This window comes from Dama dama, chromosome 17 (genome assembly GCF_033118175.1).
Source record: "Dama dama isolate Ldn47 chromosome 17, ASM3311817v1, whole genome shotgun sequence".
Lineage (NCBI taxonomy): Eukaryota > Metazoa > Chordata > Mammalia > Artiodactyla > Cervidae > Dama > Dama dama.
Genome location: NC_083697.1, coordinates 61,509,861 through 61,526,509, shown reverse-complemented (window position 1 = coordinate 61,526,509; position 16,649 = coordinate 61,509,861). Strand labels below are relative to the sequence as shown.

General features: G+C 42.7%; 1 protein-coding gene across 8 annotated transcripts in view; it reads right to left on the bottom strand.

The window, feature by feature from the left end:
• TBC1D1 (TBC1 domain family member 1) overlaps nucleotides 1-16,649 on the bottom strand; it is a 224,886-nt gene that overhangs the window by 107,430 nt on the left and 100,807 nt on the right. For all 8 annotated transcript variants that reach the window (XM_061164544.1, XM_061164542.1, XM_061164540.1 and 5 more), the window contains one exon: nucleotides 1,799-2,260. In XM_061164544.1, the coding sequence (XP_061020527.1) occupies nucleotides 1,799-2,260 (462 nt within the window). The remainder of the gene's footprint in view (nucleotides 1-1,798; nucleotides 2,261-16,649) is intronic.

Below are 16,649 nucleotides of genomic sequence, written 5' to 3'. Positions count from 1 at the left end.
ACCGTATCACGCAGATGGCCACTCCAGGCCACACTCCATTCTACAGGCTTCGGGCAGCAGACAACAGTCAGTGCGTTCACCGTCATCAGGCAGCAGCCTTGAGGCGAAAGGACCAAATACCCCAAAGTCAGTCACAAAGCCTCAGGTTCCCACAGCTCCCCTTTGTAAAAAGAAAGGTTTCTGCATAAGTGAATCTCCAAGGATACAGGAGCTTCTGTTTTAAAATTTCCAGGACACTCTCTAATGATCAGAAAAGTCTTATTGTTAAAAATCTACCATTTGTCGAGTACATACTGTGTTAGGTACTCACTCCTGCTTACCTGACTTCCTAAAAGAGTTGAGAGTGTCAGCACAAACTAACATTGTCTTACAGACGAGGGTCAGCCTAACGGATCTCGTTAGGGCAGAGGGCTGTGTCGCAATAACCACACATTAACTGTGCAGCGTCCCTCCCTTCCCTGCTGCTCTGCGAACCCGGGATGATCCTCCAGCTGGCCACAGTGACGTCTCTGCTCAGTGAAAATCACTGCCTTCGGAAAGCCCTGCTTCCCCAGAAGCCCTCACAGCATCCTTTACTTCTCCTTGCAGCATTTTCACGGTTTTACTGAGACAATTACTCCTACAGTCAGCTGTCAGTCTCTCACTGGAAGCTAAATTTCCCGTGCGCAGAGATCATGCCTGTCCTGTTCATTGCTGTATGTCTAGCATGTTGCAAGGGACCCTATATACAGCACTTACACAATAAGTACTTGAAAATAAGGGCTCTAAGCAGCTTTCCCAATGACACCAAGAGGTTTTGGTGGTTTTTCTTTTTTTTTTTTAAATACAGATCACACATTACAACACCAGTCTGATTGCCAACGTAACACTCTTTTCAGTATACTAGGTCAACCATGAAAAGAGGAAGAAATTGGCCCTCTGACAACTCCATCTTTATCTTGAACCTGTATGTCTACACAGCCAGCTTCCTCATCACTTGGCCCTGAGTTAGGCATGGAAATATTACATTTAAGCACACCTTGCTCTCTCTCTAGACGCTCAGTCAGTCTTAGGCCAAAGAAGAGACAGAGGAGGCTGAGAACAATCTGTTTCCCATATTGCAGAGGCCAGCTCACTAGGGAGCCAGCTGAGTCCCATCAGCTCAGACCCAGAGGACTCCCAGGATAGCAACCTTTCCAGAACAGCCGCGATCAGCCCGGAACCCAGGAGCCTCAAGTGCCAGGGACAGCCTCCTGCCCGTGCCTTTCCTGGCATTTGGCTCACTGTCAGTTTATCAAATCATTTCTAGAAAAGAGTAAGCAGCTGGCTAAACTAATACTGTAGTTTGACTATCAATTTCAAATATCATGTTATCCCCAATTACCCAGGTAACAAAGTGTAAGTAGTTTTACAAATTAATAAAAATAATAAAGAAGGGGTATTTTCCAAAATATTTTGCTGAAATATATTACTTGAGATATGGTTTCAAAAAAAAAAGAAAAACCCTTTGGGAACCTCTTTTACACACATTGATTGATTGTTCCACATTGAAAAGATGTCTTCCCCACCGTGTGGGAGGGGGATAAAAATCAAACAGGATGTAAGATAAATTCTGTTTGTTACCCCCCAATAATTCCCAAGGCTAATGGGGACTAAATAAGGATTCTATCCAGACAAAAGAATTATTCAGAATAAAAATATATGGATTCACACATAAATCCAAAATCAATTCACAGATAATCTTTGCTCGACTAACCAGATTTTCTTTTGAACACACAGACCAGACTGGGGATGCGCGGGAAGCATGATAATATTTTACCGTGAAGAGCATAGTTCGATTTTCCTCAATATCTGTCGGCTGCACAATATTGTGTCCACTAATCAGGTGGTTCTCGATGTCGCTCTCCTCAAAAGAGCTGAAGAAACTACTACTCCGCAGGCCCGCATCCTGAAACTCCTTTCGGAAGGCCAAGGAGCGCAGCCCGGGCTGCGAGAAGGACTTGCGCATCGGCCGCGGGCCCCGCTCCCCATCCCCCGGCGGCTGCAGCGCAGACGCAGACCGGAAGTGACCCGAGGAGACGCCGCCGCTCACGTGACTGAAGCCCTCGATGCACTCGTCGATCAGGGCGGGCGGGGCCTTCCTGTGCGCCACGGCCACGCGGCCGCAGAAGAGCACCTCGAACTTCTTGGCGAAGGTGTCATCGAACTCCGAAGGGCAGCGGAACTCCTCCTGGCGGGCGATCTTCCCAGCCTGCCGGATGGAACTGATGATCTCAGGCACCTGCCGGGAAAGGAAGGAATATCATTTGGAACCTGCTGTGGATGGGCTTCCCTGGTAGCTCAGCTGCAAAAGAATCCGCCTGTAATGCAGGAGACCCGGTTCGATCCCTGGGTTGGGAAGATCCCCTGGAGGAGGGCATGGCAACCCACTCCAGCATTCCTGCCTGGAGAATCCCATGGACAGAGGAGCCTGGCGGGCTACACACACACACGTGGTGTAGCAAAGAGTCGGACAGGACTGAGTGACTAAGCCCGCATCCACCGGAGCCACTCATGCTCCCCACATCCATGCACTGCATGTTTCATCACACGGGGCCAAAGGAGAAGCCCACAGAGTCCCGGACCAGGAGAGGGAAAGGCACGACTTTCAGAGAGGACAGCAGTATTTATTAAGCATCCCTTACACGTCGGGGATATGCTAGGGGATTCATGTGCCTGCAAGCTTAAGTAATGAGTCCACACTCACAACAAGTTAAATCCAGGCTAGTCCCCCCACTCCAGAGCCAAAGGTCTTCTCTGAGAAGCCGTCACTCTCCCTTCAAGAGGTCTGTCACCAAAACAGTATGCAGTTATTCTAGATTTCATGGCAGTACATCTTTCAAAATAAATCTTGGGATTTATTTCAAAATAAATGACAGGATGAGGATAACAAGACTGAAATTACCTTACACAACCTTTTTTCTAATAACATCATTACTTTCTCTAATGACAACTGATAATTTATTCCTCAGTTTTATATTCCCTAATAGTTGAACAGTTTTCACTACAGAGCTAGGAGGTTTTAATCAAGGACTAAGCAACCATGACAGTATCATTATCAAGGCAACACACGGTGGCTTCTTTCCACTGAACTTCTAAAGCCTTTGGTTCCTAATGTAGTCATGATCAAGAGAATGAACAAGAGATGTTCATGTACTATTGTCAGGCCAACTGCTATACCCTCTCATCATTAGCTTCTGACAAGATCCTTCAAAGAAGCCACAGAAAGAGACGAGTCCTCCACAGAATGAATAAGCACGTGTCCAATCATCTGGAAGACATACAGCCACAGCACTAACACAAGACAGGCGTGAATGCATTTTCATAAGGAAGGGCCTAGCTTTTGATATGACCTATTAAATAACACCCAAAGCCATTTTTTTCCTTTTCTCTTTCTAGGAAAATCCAATTGAACACCCAATACCCATAGGCCCATTGTCTTTTTAACAACATTACAGAAGAAAAAGAAAACCAAACCCTTTTCAGTTTAGGTCAAAGATCAATATATACAGTAAAGGGAGGTGGTTTCAGTAGATCTGAAAAAACTTATATTCTGTGTTCATAACATAATCCGCAAAGACCCAACTCAAAAGACTTTTCTCTGTGATTTCATATCATGCACACCTTAAAGACAATCTCTGCTGAAAAGATTAAGATATATCCTTTCAAGGTACTTTATCATACAAAAAGTCAAAACATCTTTAGACATATTTTATATTTTAAAAAATTAATTCCTAAAGCATAAGACCTAAATGACACTAAGGAAGCCAGAATTTCAATGTCAAGCATCCACATGCTCTGAGTATTGCACAGCTTGGGCTGTGGCTCATTCCTCTACATATAAATAATCACACATCTTGCCAAGGCCTAAAAGCTATTCATAAATATAAAAGGACAGAAAGAAGAAAGAAGCAACAAGTCTAGATTTCATTCACACGTTTGCGAAATAGTCACTACAGGACCTTGGCAAAAACAGCTTCAGTTTTTCTCTCTGGGGGGGGGGGGGGGGGATTCTTAAAAGATTTTTCAGGTAAAAGTTGTTTCTGTGAGCATAAAGAATAATGAGTTTTTCAAAAAAGAAAAACAGTTTATGCAACTAAAAGATGCTTTTCTAAGCAAATGGGTAAAATTATTTTATCAGGAGTCACGTGAATCTTCCTAATTACTAACCCCACTCTCTGAACAGGAAATTCAAAGCTTACTCAGTCTTTTGAGGCTTCTTACAATACCCGACATTTCTATATGCTGGGTCTTCCCACTGCATCTGAAGTGAGTAATGGTGTCTTTCATTACATATCAAAGGGGAGAGAAAATGTGTGAAGTCATATGAATTTATGGTGACTCGGTAATAAAGTAGAAACACAAGTAAGACGTAGATTAGAGAACTTGCTTTTTCCGTCTCTTCACAAGGTCAGAAGAGGCTAAAGAGTATATCGGTCCTAGGCAGGCAGAGTTGTGCTGTGGTCCTTTTCCCAGCCACCAATCTTTTTCCTATCCTTTAATCAGATTCTTCAAAAGATAATGCTTTAGTCAAAAACCAGTGCCTCCCTCTCCTTGAGCTGGTAAGCTGTGTGAATATGGGTGTAAAGGAGATAACTGGGCTTAGAAAAATCTCAGGGATCCTAACAAGAATATAACAATTTCAAAATAGTTGAAGGCATATTACCAAACACAGTTTCAACAATAAATTGTAAACAGTTTAAAATCCAACATTTTAAAAACATTTCTGTAAGTCATTCAGGTATACTAAGAGACTAAATAAAAAGTGGGCTCCACTTATGTCTAAAGTGAAGTGAAGAAAAAAAAAGAAAAAAAATAAATAAATAAAGTGAAGTGAAGTGAAAGTCAGTCGTCTCCAACTCTTTGTGACCCCATTGACTATACAGTCCTTCGAACTTCTACGCCAGAATACTGGAGTGGGCAGCCTTTCACTTCTCCAGGGGATCTTCCCAAACCAGGGATCAAACCCAGGTGTCCTGCATTGCAGGCAGATTCTTTACCAGCTGAGCCACAAGGGAAGCCCCCATTTATGTCTAATTTTGCAAAACTTTTATAGTTTAGTTCTCTTTACCAGAACAGACCTGGGTACTGCTTTTTGAAAAACGAAGGTATACGACAAACCCACAGCTAACGTCATACACAACAGTGAAAAGCTGAAAGTATTCACTCTAAGATCAGGAACAAGATAAGGATACCCACTCTCACCACTTTCATTCAACATAGTTTTAAAGTCCTAGCCAAAGCAAGCAAAGAAAAACAAAATAAAAAGGAATCCAAACTGAAAAGAAGAAAACTGTCACTGTTTGCAGATGACATGATACCATACATAGAAAATCCTAAAGATGCTACTGGAAAACTACTAGAGCTCATTAATGCTCTAGTAGAAATCTGTAAAGTTTCAGGTTACAAAATTAATACACAGAAATCTGTTGCATCTCTATACACTAACAACAAAATATCAGAAAAAGAAATTAAGGAAACAATTCCATTTACCATCGAATCACAAAAAAAGAATACAATACTGAGAAATAAACATACCTAAGGTGGCAAAAAACCTGTACTCCATAAACTTTAAGACAATGATGAAAGAAACTGAAGACAATGCAGACAGATGGAAAGATACACTATGTTACTGGCCTGGAAGAATCAATATAGTTAAAGCGATTATACTACCCAAGGCAATCTACAGATGCAATTCAATCCCTATCAAACTACTAATGATATTTTTCACAGAACCAGAATAATTATATATATATATATAATCATATTAATACATATACATGTATATATAATGTAATACCACTCAGCCATAAAAAAGAATGAATGTTTTCTATTTGCAGTAACATGGATGGACTTGGAGGGCATTATGCTAAGTGAAATAAAACAGACAGAGAAATCAATTATATGTGTGTGATATCAATTTTATGTGAAGTTTAATAAAATGGGGATTCCCTGGTGGCTCAGTTGGTAAAGAATCCTGCAATGCAGGAGACCCGGTTCAATCCCTGGGTGGAGAAGATCTCCTGGAGGAGGGAATAGCAACCCACTCCAGTATTCTTGCCTAGAGAATCCCACAGAAACAGAGGAGTCTGGCAGGCTGTGTCCATAGGCTCGCAAGAGTCAGACACGACTGAGCACACACGCGCACACACACACACACACACACACACACAAAACTAGTAAATATTAAAAAAAAAAAAAAAAAAAGAAACCAAGTAGATCCACAAATACAGAGAACAAACTAGTGGTTACCAGTGAGGCGGGGGGAAAGGAGTAATAAAGGCAGGAAAGAATGAGGTATAAATTAATGGGCGTAAGATGGACTCAAGAATGTACTGTACAACACAGGGAATATAGCCAACATTTCCTAAGAACTGTAAATGGAAAGTAGTCCTTTAAAATTGCATAATTAAAAAAAAAATGAAGACGTAATGTCCACTTATGATGAAATCCTGAATTCCCTATTCTTTATAACTCTGTCCTGGACTCACCTACACTATTACTTGTAACATAAGGAAAGTGGGTCATTTATTTCATTTTATTTCCAAATGTCATCCTAGGTATAACTGGATGCCAAGAGGCAGGGATTCAGAAGTGTGAGATGAACACAAGATAGCCCTGCCTGAGAAGGGAGTGGGGCCTGGAGGAAGGTTTGGTTAGCATCTTTACAGTAACTAACATGGGGTCTGCTGGGAACCTGAACTAAGCAGCAAGTACTGCAAGAGGAAAAAAAGGCAGCAGGAAAGATTCTGGAAGGCAGACTCACATGACTGGTGACTACCTGGATGGGGGAGCTGGGGGCATGGGAGACTGCACGGGACTCACGGAAGAAGGCTGAGGCTCCGTTAGGGAATCTGGGGAGAGATGACAGTGAGCTCCCCTCCTGTCCACGCTGAGTACGACCAGAAGGACTTGAGAGTAAAGACATGTGGCGGGCAGCTGGACAGGCCAACCTGGAGTCCCAGACAGGAGATCTCGACTGGACACCAACGGCCCATGTATACAGACAGGAGGTGGCTGATGCCCCGGCAACAGAAAAAGGGGAAGGAAAGGAAGTGAGCTAAGATGGGGGAGTTAGGATACACCAGTATCTCGGGTGCAGAGAAACTAAGGATCACGGCAGAGAAGCGGGAGGACAGGCAGACAGCGAGATGCCAGAGCCAGCAAGGGAAAAAGCACTCCTCCTTGGGGTGCGGGGCTGGGGCGCTGACTGAATAAACAAGGGCTGGGACAGGTCTGCCGGAGTTGGCAGCGTGTGCAAAACATAAAGCAGGGATGCCCACAATGACCCTCCAAAACAAGCAAGCAACTGAAAAATGTCTCAAGGTGAAACTTTGAGTCTATGAGAACATCTACTTCAAGTTAGAATATTTACTGCAAATACACAGACGCTTTAAGGGCAAATACGCTAAGGTCAGTAGCATTTATTCCCACTGATATGATCTGGGTACTTTTAATAAAAATCTTTTTTTAGTCACAGCAATAATATCTACGTCATTTCTGACTGCAGATAAAGTAAATCAAAACTAATGGCAGCAAACACAAGAATCTGAAAAGCATTTTGCTGAGATAAATTCACAAGGATTTCAGATTTGGTTTCCTTTCTTTTAACAATGGGCATTGCAATAAAAATGTTAACTGAAATGAATTGCCAATAATGAAGAAACAAACTCTGTTTTAAACATAAAAAATCTATTGAACTACTCTTCTGTCAACCTATTTGAGTTTATGCTTAAGGTCATTTTTACATCTGCACTTCTTTCACAGCCAAAATAAGTTTCTTCTGAATTCACGTACTAACAAATGCATGGTACAGTATGAAGTTTCTGTAGCAGGTTTGTGAATATTGTTTTATAAGTAGTCAGAAAATGATAATCTAAGAGAATTAAAATACTCATTTCTGCAAATAAAATCCTTATTTAAACCTTTGGGTCAAATTTCTTTTTAAAGATTTGAGGATTTTAAAGGATTATAAACACACTGCAAGTGTAATTTTATTCACAAGGACTTAGGAAAGAGCCCTTGAAACATTATTTAGGATGAAAAGCCATTTTACTGAACATTTACACTTGTGATTTTCTGCCAACTAGTAACAAATAAAATATTAAAAACTGTGTTTTGCCCATTGGATGAAATGTTCCCTCACTGCAAGGAGTTAAAACGAGCACTTTGAATAGAAAACAATCATTTCAGATATTATTTCCCAGAAGAAACAGACTTGTTTTGTTTTCATTGGTAATAAGTGGTCATTTGTATTTGTTGGTCATAAACAAGTAAATAGGGAAAGAAAATGAAATTAAACCATGTCCCATGTACCCTGTCTTATATGCCTTGAATTTCATACAAAACACTTAAGAAAATATCTTCTTACTAGTGCTCAATACTTTGATTATTTAAAGAGAATAAGACTGCTGTCCAATATTCTCGACAGGACACATGTGAGCATTCCTAACATTCAACAGTTTGGCCTATCAAGACTCGATTCAAAATAAAGATGTGGACACACCGCATACAGTGAAGAAGATGAGCCTGCCCCTGACCTGAGCAGAGGTTCAAGGGCAGGGAGTAAGAGCCTTGTCGGAACCTGTTGTTCCCAATGTGCACCGCAGAAGCCTGGTCCCCAGGAGAGGTCTGGCGCGGCTCCTCCCAGGGAACCGATGCCCCTGCTCCTGCTGTGAGCTTCCAGTTAGCCAAAGGTCAGATGAATGCGCTACATCTTCCTGACAGAGAGATCAGATGTGCTGTGATCTGGCTGGGGAAGCACCTGGCGTGTCAAAAACGCTGATGACCCTGGCCCCTAACGCAGCCCTCACACCCTGGGTCAGGAATGCCTCATCAGTCTAGCCTCCGGGTAAAAAAGAAATAGCAGCGTTCAGCCGCCCTGGTTCTGATGTGACAAACTGGATAAACTCTCTTCTTCGTAGCTTTTTTTTTTTTTTTTTTTTTATTATTTTTTTTTTTCCCAGTGGGTTTTGTCATACATTGATATGAATCAGCCATGGATTTACATGTATTCCCAATCCCGATCCCCCCTCCCACCTCCCTCTCCACCCGATTCCTCTGGGTCTTCCCAGTGCACCAGGCCCGAGCACTTGTCACGTGCATCCCACCTGGGCTGGTGATCTGTTTCACCATAGATAGTATACATGCTGTTCTTGTGAAATATCCCACCCTCACATTCTCCCACAAAGTTCAAAAGTCTGTTCTGTATTTCTGTGTCTCTTTTTCTGTTCTGCATATAGGGTTATCGTTATCACCTTTCTAAATTCCATATACATGTGTCAGTATGCTGTAATGTTCTTTATCTTTCTGGCTTACTTCACTCTGTATAAGGGGCTCCAGCTTCATCCATCTCATTAGGACTGGTTCAAATGAATTCTTTTTAATGGCTGAGTAATATTCCATGGTGTATATGTACCACAGCTTCCTTATCCATTCATCTGCTGATGGGCATCTAGGTTGCTTCCATGTGCTGGCTATTATAAACAGTGCTGCGATGAACATTGGGGTGCACGTGTCTCTTTCAGATCTGGTTTCCTCAGTGTGTATGCCCAGAAGTGGGATTGCTGGGTCATATGGCAGTTCTATTTCCAGTTTTTTAAGAAATCTCCACACTGTTTTCCATAGCGGCTGTACTAGTTTGCATTCCCACCAACAGTGTAAGAGGGTTCCCATTTCTCCACACCCTCTCCAGCATTTATTGCTTGTAGACTTTTGGATAGCAGCCATCCTGACTGGCGTGTAATGGTACCTCATTGTGGTTTTGATTTGCATTTCTCTAATAATGAGTGATGTTGAGCATCTTTTCATGTGTTTGTTAGCCATCTGTATGTCTTCTTTGGAGAAATGTCTGTTTAGTTCTTTGGCCCATTTTTTGATTGGGTCATTTATTTTTCTGGAATTGAGCTTCAGGAGTTGCTTGTATATTTTTGAGATTAATCCTTTTTCTGTTTCTTCATTTGCTATTATTTTCTCCCAATCTGAGGGCTGTCTTTTCACCTTACTTATAGTTTCCTTTTTAGTGCAAAAGCTTTTAAGTTTCATTAGGTCTTCGTAGCTTTTAAACCTCACAGAATGATGCAATGCAAACACAAACCCCAGCATCATACTATGAAATAATCATTCGAAAGGTTCCCTACATAACCTTCTGGCTAAACCAACACTGTTCTACAAACACTTAAAACAATGAGAATAAAATCCAACTTACGAAGGGATTTAATCGCTGCAGGAGCTAACACAAGAAGGTAGAAGATATCACTCTAAGAGTATGAAATTGCTTTGTATGTTTTCTAAAACAGTTTTTTAAAGCTAAGACATTTTGAATGGTCAGCATAAACACTGACAGAAGTCACTAAAAGATCAACCTGGGAACATAAGTTCTCAAAGTCTAAACCTCTTCATTTAATGCACTGATTTGTAACTCAAATACACACTACAGAGGCAGATAAACTTTTAAAACGAGTGACTTCAGTCTAGATGAAGTAGTCTGTGGAGGTGAGGCCCTGGCACCTGCGGTTTTTCAGAAACATCTAAGAGCTGTCAGGGGCAGAATTCCAGATTTACCACCTGTCCTCTGTCATGCCCAGAGGTAAGGAAGACACTCCTCACCCAGCCCACTACATCATCACACCCAAAATCCATGGGATTCTTAAGAACCTACGCGAACTGTGAACAGCAGTGAAGCAGCCCAACTCACAGATCCAGACCCTGCTTACAGCAGAGATGAACAAACTAGTGAAGTCAAAAACACAAAATTCACCCCACAGACATCTGGCAAGCTATGTATACCATTTAAGGGCAAATTTGACTTGCAAATAAATTCACTGTATTTTAGAAGTCTCAAACTATTAAATACAGGAGAGCAAGTGCCTTGTAAGAAACACTACTCTATGTTTTTGACCAAATCTTAGAGACATCAAAATAATGTCTCCAAGATTAAGAAACCAAATATAATGAACCAGCAGTTTACCATAGCAATCATCCCGTATTAGTTCTGCACGTTACACAATCTTTGAAAAAGGACTCTAGGGTCCCTTTTCTACAAAACAGGGGAACTAAAACATGTAAATATGCTACAAGTAACTATTTTTTTAAAAAAGCCGTTTCCTTCTCCAGGACACACGCTATAATCGGTTTCAATAAATGACGCCCTGCATGTAAATAAATGGAGTTAGAACATGCATGCACATGCACAAAAATAAACTCAAAATGGCTTAAAGATTTAAACAAAAAACATGACACCATAAAACTCCTAGAAGACAGCATAGGCAAAACATTTTCTGACATAAATCATATCAATGTTTTTATTAATTAGGTCAGTCTCCCAAGGCAATAGGAATAAAAACAAAAACAAACAAATGGGACCTAATCAAACTTACAAGCTTTTGTACAGCAAAGGAAACAATAAAAAAAAATTAAAAAGACAACCAATGGAATAGGAGAAAATACTTAAAAATGATACAACAGACAAAGGCTTTATCTCCAAAATATACAAATAGCTCATAACAACACAACAATAAAAAAACAACTCACTCAAAGAATAGGCAGAAGACCTTAACAGACATTTCTCCAAAGAAGGCATACAGATGGCCAGTAGGCACATGAAAAGATGCTCAACATCGCTAATTATTAGAGAAATGCAAATCAAAACTACAATGAGGTACCACCTCACACCAGTCAGAATGACTATCATTAAAGTCTACAAATAACAAATGCTCGAGAGGGTGTGGAGAAAGGGGAACCCTCCTACACTGTTGGTGGGAATGTAAATGGGTGTAATCACTATGGAGAACAGTATGGAGGCTCCTCAAAAAAACTAAACATAGCGCTACCATGTGATCCAGCAACCCCACTCCTGGGAATATACCTGGACAAAACTACAATTCAAAAAGATACATGCCCCCGAATGGTCTCAGCAACACTGCTCACAACAGCCAAAACATGGAGGCGACCTAAATACCCGTCAAGAGCTGAATGGATGAAGACGCAGTCCATCCATACAGAACAGAAGGGAACAAGGCCGTCTGCAGAAACAAGGACACAACTAGAGACCACCACACTAAGCGAAGTCAGCCAGAAAGAGAAGGACAGTCACCACATGATACCACTTACACATGGAATTTAAAATATGGCACAAATGAACCGACCTATAAAACAGAAACAGGCTCAGACACAGGGAACAGCCTTGTCGCTGCCGAGTGGGGAGGGAGAGAGAGGGACTGGAGTGTGGGGCTGGCAGATGCAAACTATTACATTTAGAACAAATAAACAGCTAAAATCCTAATGTATAACACAAGAAACTGTATTCAATATCCTGTGATAAATCATAATGGAAAAGAACATGAAAAAACAATGCATATACGTATATAACTGAGTCATTTTGCTACACAACAGAGATTGGCACGACATTGGACATCAACTCTACTTTAACAGGAAAAAATATGCCCTTTTGAAATTGTCACTGAGAAGAGATCTTCAATAAAGGACTGTCTGGTCACACAGCTTGCATTTATCAGCCAAACAGGGAAGCCAGCCAGAGCACTGGGCGCCAATACTGCTTTGTTTCTACCTAAAGTCATCCAGGACCAAACAGTAAACTCATTGGAATTGATTTTCAAGCTAATGAGTGCCCATGTGTCATCTTTCCATGTCCAAATCAATAGTCTTAGAGGAAAGGAGAACACGGACCTTCTATTAAGTGACAGACACATGAGTGCTTTTCACTGTGCTCCTTTATTTCTCAAAAGTCCTTGAAAATCTCAGAGCAGTTAATAAAACACTAGTGGCCTGCAGTATGAAAATAAACAAGCTGTTCTCTATGCAATAACATGGGTAAATACAAACACCACACTGAGTGAAAGCAACAGGTATAAAAGAATCACATGGTACAATTCCATTTTTGCCAAACTTCAAAAACAGGAAAAACTAAACTATAACAAATAGGAAGTATCTCTGGAGGAGGGAGAACTTTGAGGGGCTATGATGGAGCCTTCTGGGCTATTGTTTATTGATCTGTTTGCTAGCCATATAAGATCATTCAAACCGTAAGTCATTGAGTATATGATTTATGTATAATTCTATTTGGTACACTTCAAAGAAAATGTTATCAAAAAGAAATATTTTTGCAGGCATGATTCAATACAACTGAGAAGGGGACAGTGGCTCAGACGGTAAAGAATCTGACTGCAATTCAGGAAACCCAGGTTCAATCCCTGGGTCAGGAAGATCCCCTGTAGAAGGAAATGGCAACCCAACCAGTATTCCTGCCTGGAGAATCCCATGGGCAGAAGAGTCTGGAGAGCTATGGTCCATGGGGTCGCAGAGTCAGATATGACTGAGCGACTAACACTTTCAACAACTAGCCCAACGTTACCCAGCTAATAAGGAGAGGGGCCAGGTGGAATCAACCTGATGCCAGACACATCCTCTTCCTACCACACCAAGCCTTTGCTCTGAAGTCACACAGACGTCCTAGTCCCCGGGGCAGGGGGGAAAGGGGGGGTGTTGGGGGGGTGGTCACGTGCTCTTTGCTTTGGTTTGGGAGTTTGGGGCTTTGTTTTGGTCTTATATGGAATCCACCCCCGTTGTTTCTAATAATAATCAGGACCTCATCCCACTCCCATTCCAGTAGTTAGGCGGGACACACAGGCCCACCTAAACCACAGTCCATGAGTGGACTGGCAACCCCGGCCCAAGCTGACCAGCACACTATTAATGACTCCACAAGCTCCACCGCCTCCACCCCCGCCGGCCCGGTAATTAGTTTGGGGTTGGGTACATAACTCCATTCCAGACCAATGATTGCAAGACTTAGGTGGTTTATGGAATTGACAGCAGGGAGGAGAAAAACGTGCTGTTGCTTTAGACAGTGATTCTCAAACAGGGGCAATGCTGCCCCACCCCTCCTCACCCAGGGGCGGTCGGGCCAGGGATGCTGCCGCACACCCTATGATGCACAGGACAGGCTCCCCCGCAAAGACTCATCTGGCCCAAAACCTCAGCAGCGCCAGGACTGAGGAATCTTGCTTTGGGACTTGGTTCCGTGGCTGTAAGCCTGGAACTGCAGGCGCCATCACACATAAACGCATGCCAGAGAGTTCCATGGGAGATGGAACAAAGACAGGAAGGGAGAGAACGGAAGCAAGAAGGTGGAAATGATGGCTGAGGGCCTGGATCCAGCTATCCCTGAAGTCCTATCAATCTCATTCTCATAGCAATCATTTTTTTGATAAACCCATTTTATACTGTCACTTGCAACACAGAGTCCTGTTCACACTCCCAACATGTATAAAGTTCCAGTCTCTCAATCATGTCTGACTCTTTCTGACCCCGTGGACCGCCAGGGAATTCTTCAGGCAATACTGGAGTGGGCGGCCTTTTCCTTTTCCAGGAGATCTTCCCAACCCAGGGATCGAACCTGGGTTTCCCACATTGCAGGCAGATTCTTTACCTTCCGAGCCACCAGGGAAGCCTTCACCTTATGCCAAATTCTATGGGGAATACAAAGATAGGAACACATAAATCTCCTTCAGGGAACCTACAGTCTAAACAAAGAAAATACACAAGTATGAAAATAACTAAACAACGTGGAACACCAATCACTACGGGAGCAGCAGTGCTAAGGAGGGTATGAAGATAGGGAAATACAAGCTCAGTATAGAGTATACTTCAAATAAGTTATTCAGAGCAAACAGGATGATTTATATATTCACCAAACTCTACCCTTCTTAGAATGAAACCAGCTACCAAAGACCCTCAGGGAGTCCAAACTGGCTCAGTTTTTTCCCCTATAAAAAAAGTGAATATATAAAATTTTAGATCACATCAACAACTGTTGAGAAAGAGCCAAAGTAAAATTCATCTCTGAATGACTTGTTTACACATGACTGCTCTACCCACTTATCTCCCGGCTATGAATGATCAGAAAGGACTCACATGTAATGCAGAAGAATGAAGAAACACGACCACAACACGTGGGTTATCTGCAAAGTAGCTACACAGGGCCTCGTACACAGGTCTAGATGCTTCACTCCAAGATGAGTCTGCTTTTCTCGAAAGGTCATCTCCCCCTTGCACCAGGCTGGCAGCGGGGCTGGTGCCCACCTCAGTGACGGGGCACTGGAGTATCACGTGGCCTTGCGCTCTCTCCAGAACACATAGCCTCCTTCACTGGCCGTTAGCACAACCCACCTCAATGAAAAATAAAGCAAAGCAATCTCCTGGGCTTCAGCAAGATCTCTAAGGGCAGGACTTAATTTCTTAGGCAAAAGATTGGTTCCCTCCCCCAAAGGAAAAGAATGAGTAAAGGAGAGCGCCCTGTGCCCGGTACAGGACTCTGAACCGCAGCAACAAGCAGCAGCTGTCTCCCGGAGGCTCTGCTTGTGTCTAGAGCGTGGGCAGCCCAGGGGGAGCCTGAGATCAGCATCATGCACGCCATACAGAGGCCAGGCCGGGGCCGCTCCCCACCTGAGCACACGGCCTCACCCTGTTCATCAACTCGGGGCTGTACTTCTATGTGACGGGTGACAGCCCGGGCTGTGCATAACCAGCCCCAGAGACTGTCTGACAGTCTCACTCTTTGTGCTGAAGGCAAAGTGAATAGAGTCAGTTTATCAGGATCAAGGCAGCTACTGGAAAACACAGGCTTTTCTCTCAAATTCTTCCCTGCCTCTCCTTTCCCCCTATTCTAAGAGGAAGATAAGCATGCGTTTTCCCTCTGGGATGCATCCTTCGCATGTACCCTCTGTTCTCGGAGTCCCTGCGGCCTCCACCCCAGGCAGCACCAGCCCAAGCGCCGCTATGACTAAGACACTGCAGGCGGACAGCTGCTGGGCAGAAGGGACAGAAAAGCGGGACACCTATCCCCCGCCTCTGACTACCTTCCAGGGCCAAGGTCAGGGCCTTCCTCCTGGGTCTGGGCCAGGAGCAAGTTGGCCTGCGGCAGCTTGCCTCAATAGCAAAGGCCCAACCTCCAGAACCAAGCAGCAGCAAGTACTAACTGTCTTTCCACTTTTCAGTAATTCAGCCTCCTTCTAAAACACAGCAGCAGAATGTATTCTTTAGTCATCTTTCATTCCCAATAACAAGCTTAATAAATATCCACATAAAAGAAAAATATACAAAAAGTTAAAATTGCCTATAATCCCAAGCCCAGAAATGTCACAGACAACATTTTTTTCTTAGCTATGGTTTCTTGCATACACTAAGTGGTCACTTCCTTTACTTAAAAAAAAAAAAAAAGAAAGAAAGAAAAAAGGAGGGGTGTGGATCACAGTGTTCTTCATTTATCATCATGGGCATACGGTCAACCCATTCTAGAACCATCTCCCTCCTCCCCATCACAGCATCAATTTCATTCACTGCAAACACTACACAATGGAAATAACAACAACAAAAAATAATAATAGTCTCTTCAGGATCCAATTGCAATTACTCTCACACTAGCTGTCATGAACTCTGCCCCATCAGAAGCTATTCTGGCAAATGTGCAATGAGCAGACACTGCCGAGACCCCTAGTTGTGTCAAGAGCATGAAGTGTTTGTGCACATATGGGGAGAGGCGGGAAGGTAATCAGGAGAGATGAGAATGAACCCAGTATTGCTTTTTAAGTCAGAGAGAAACATTCCATTCA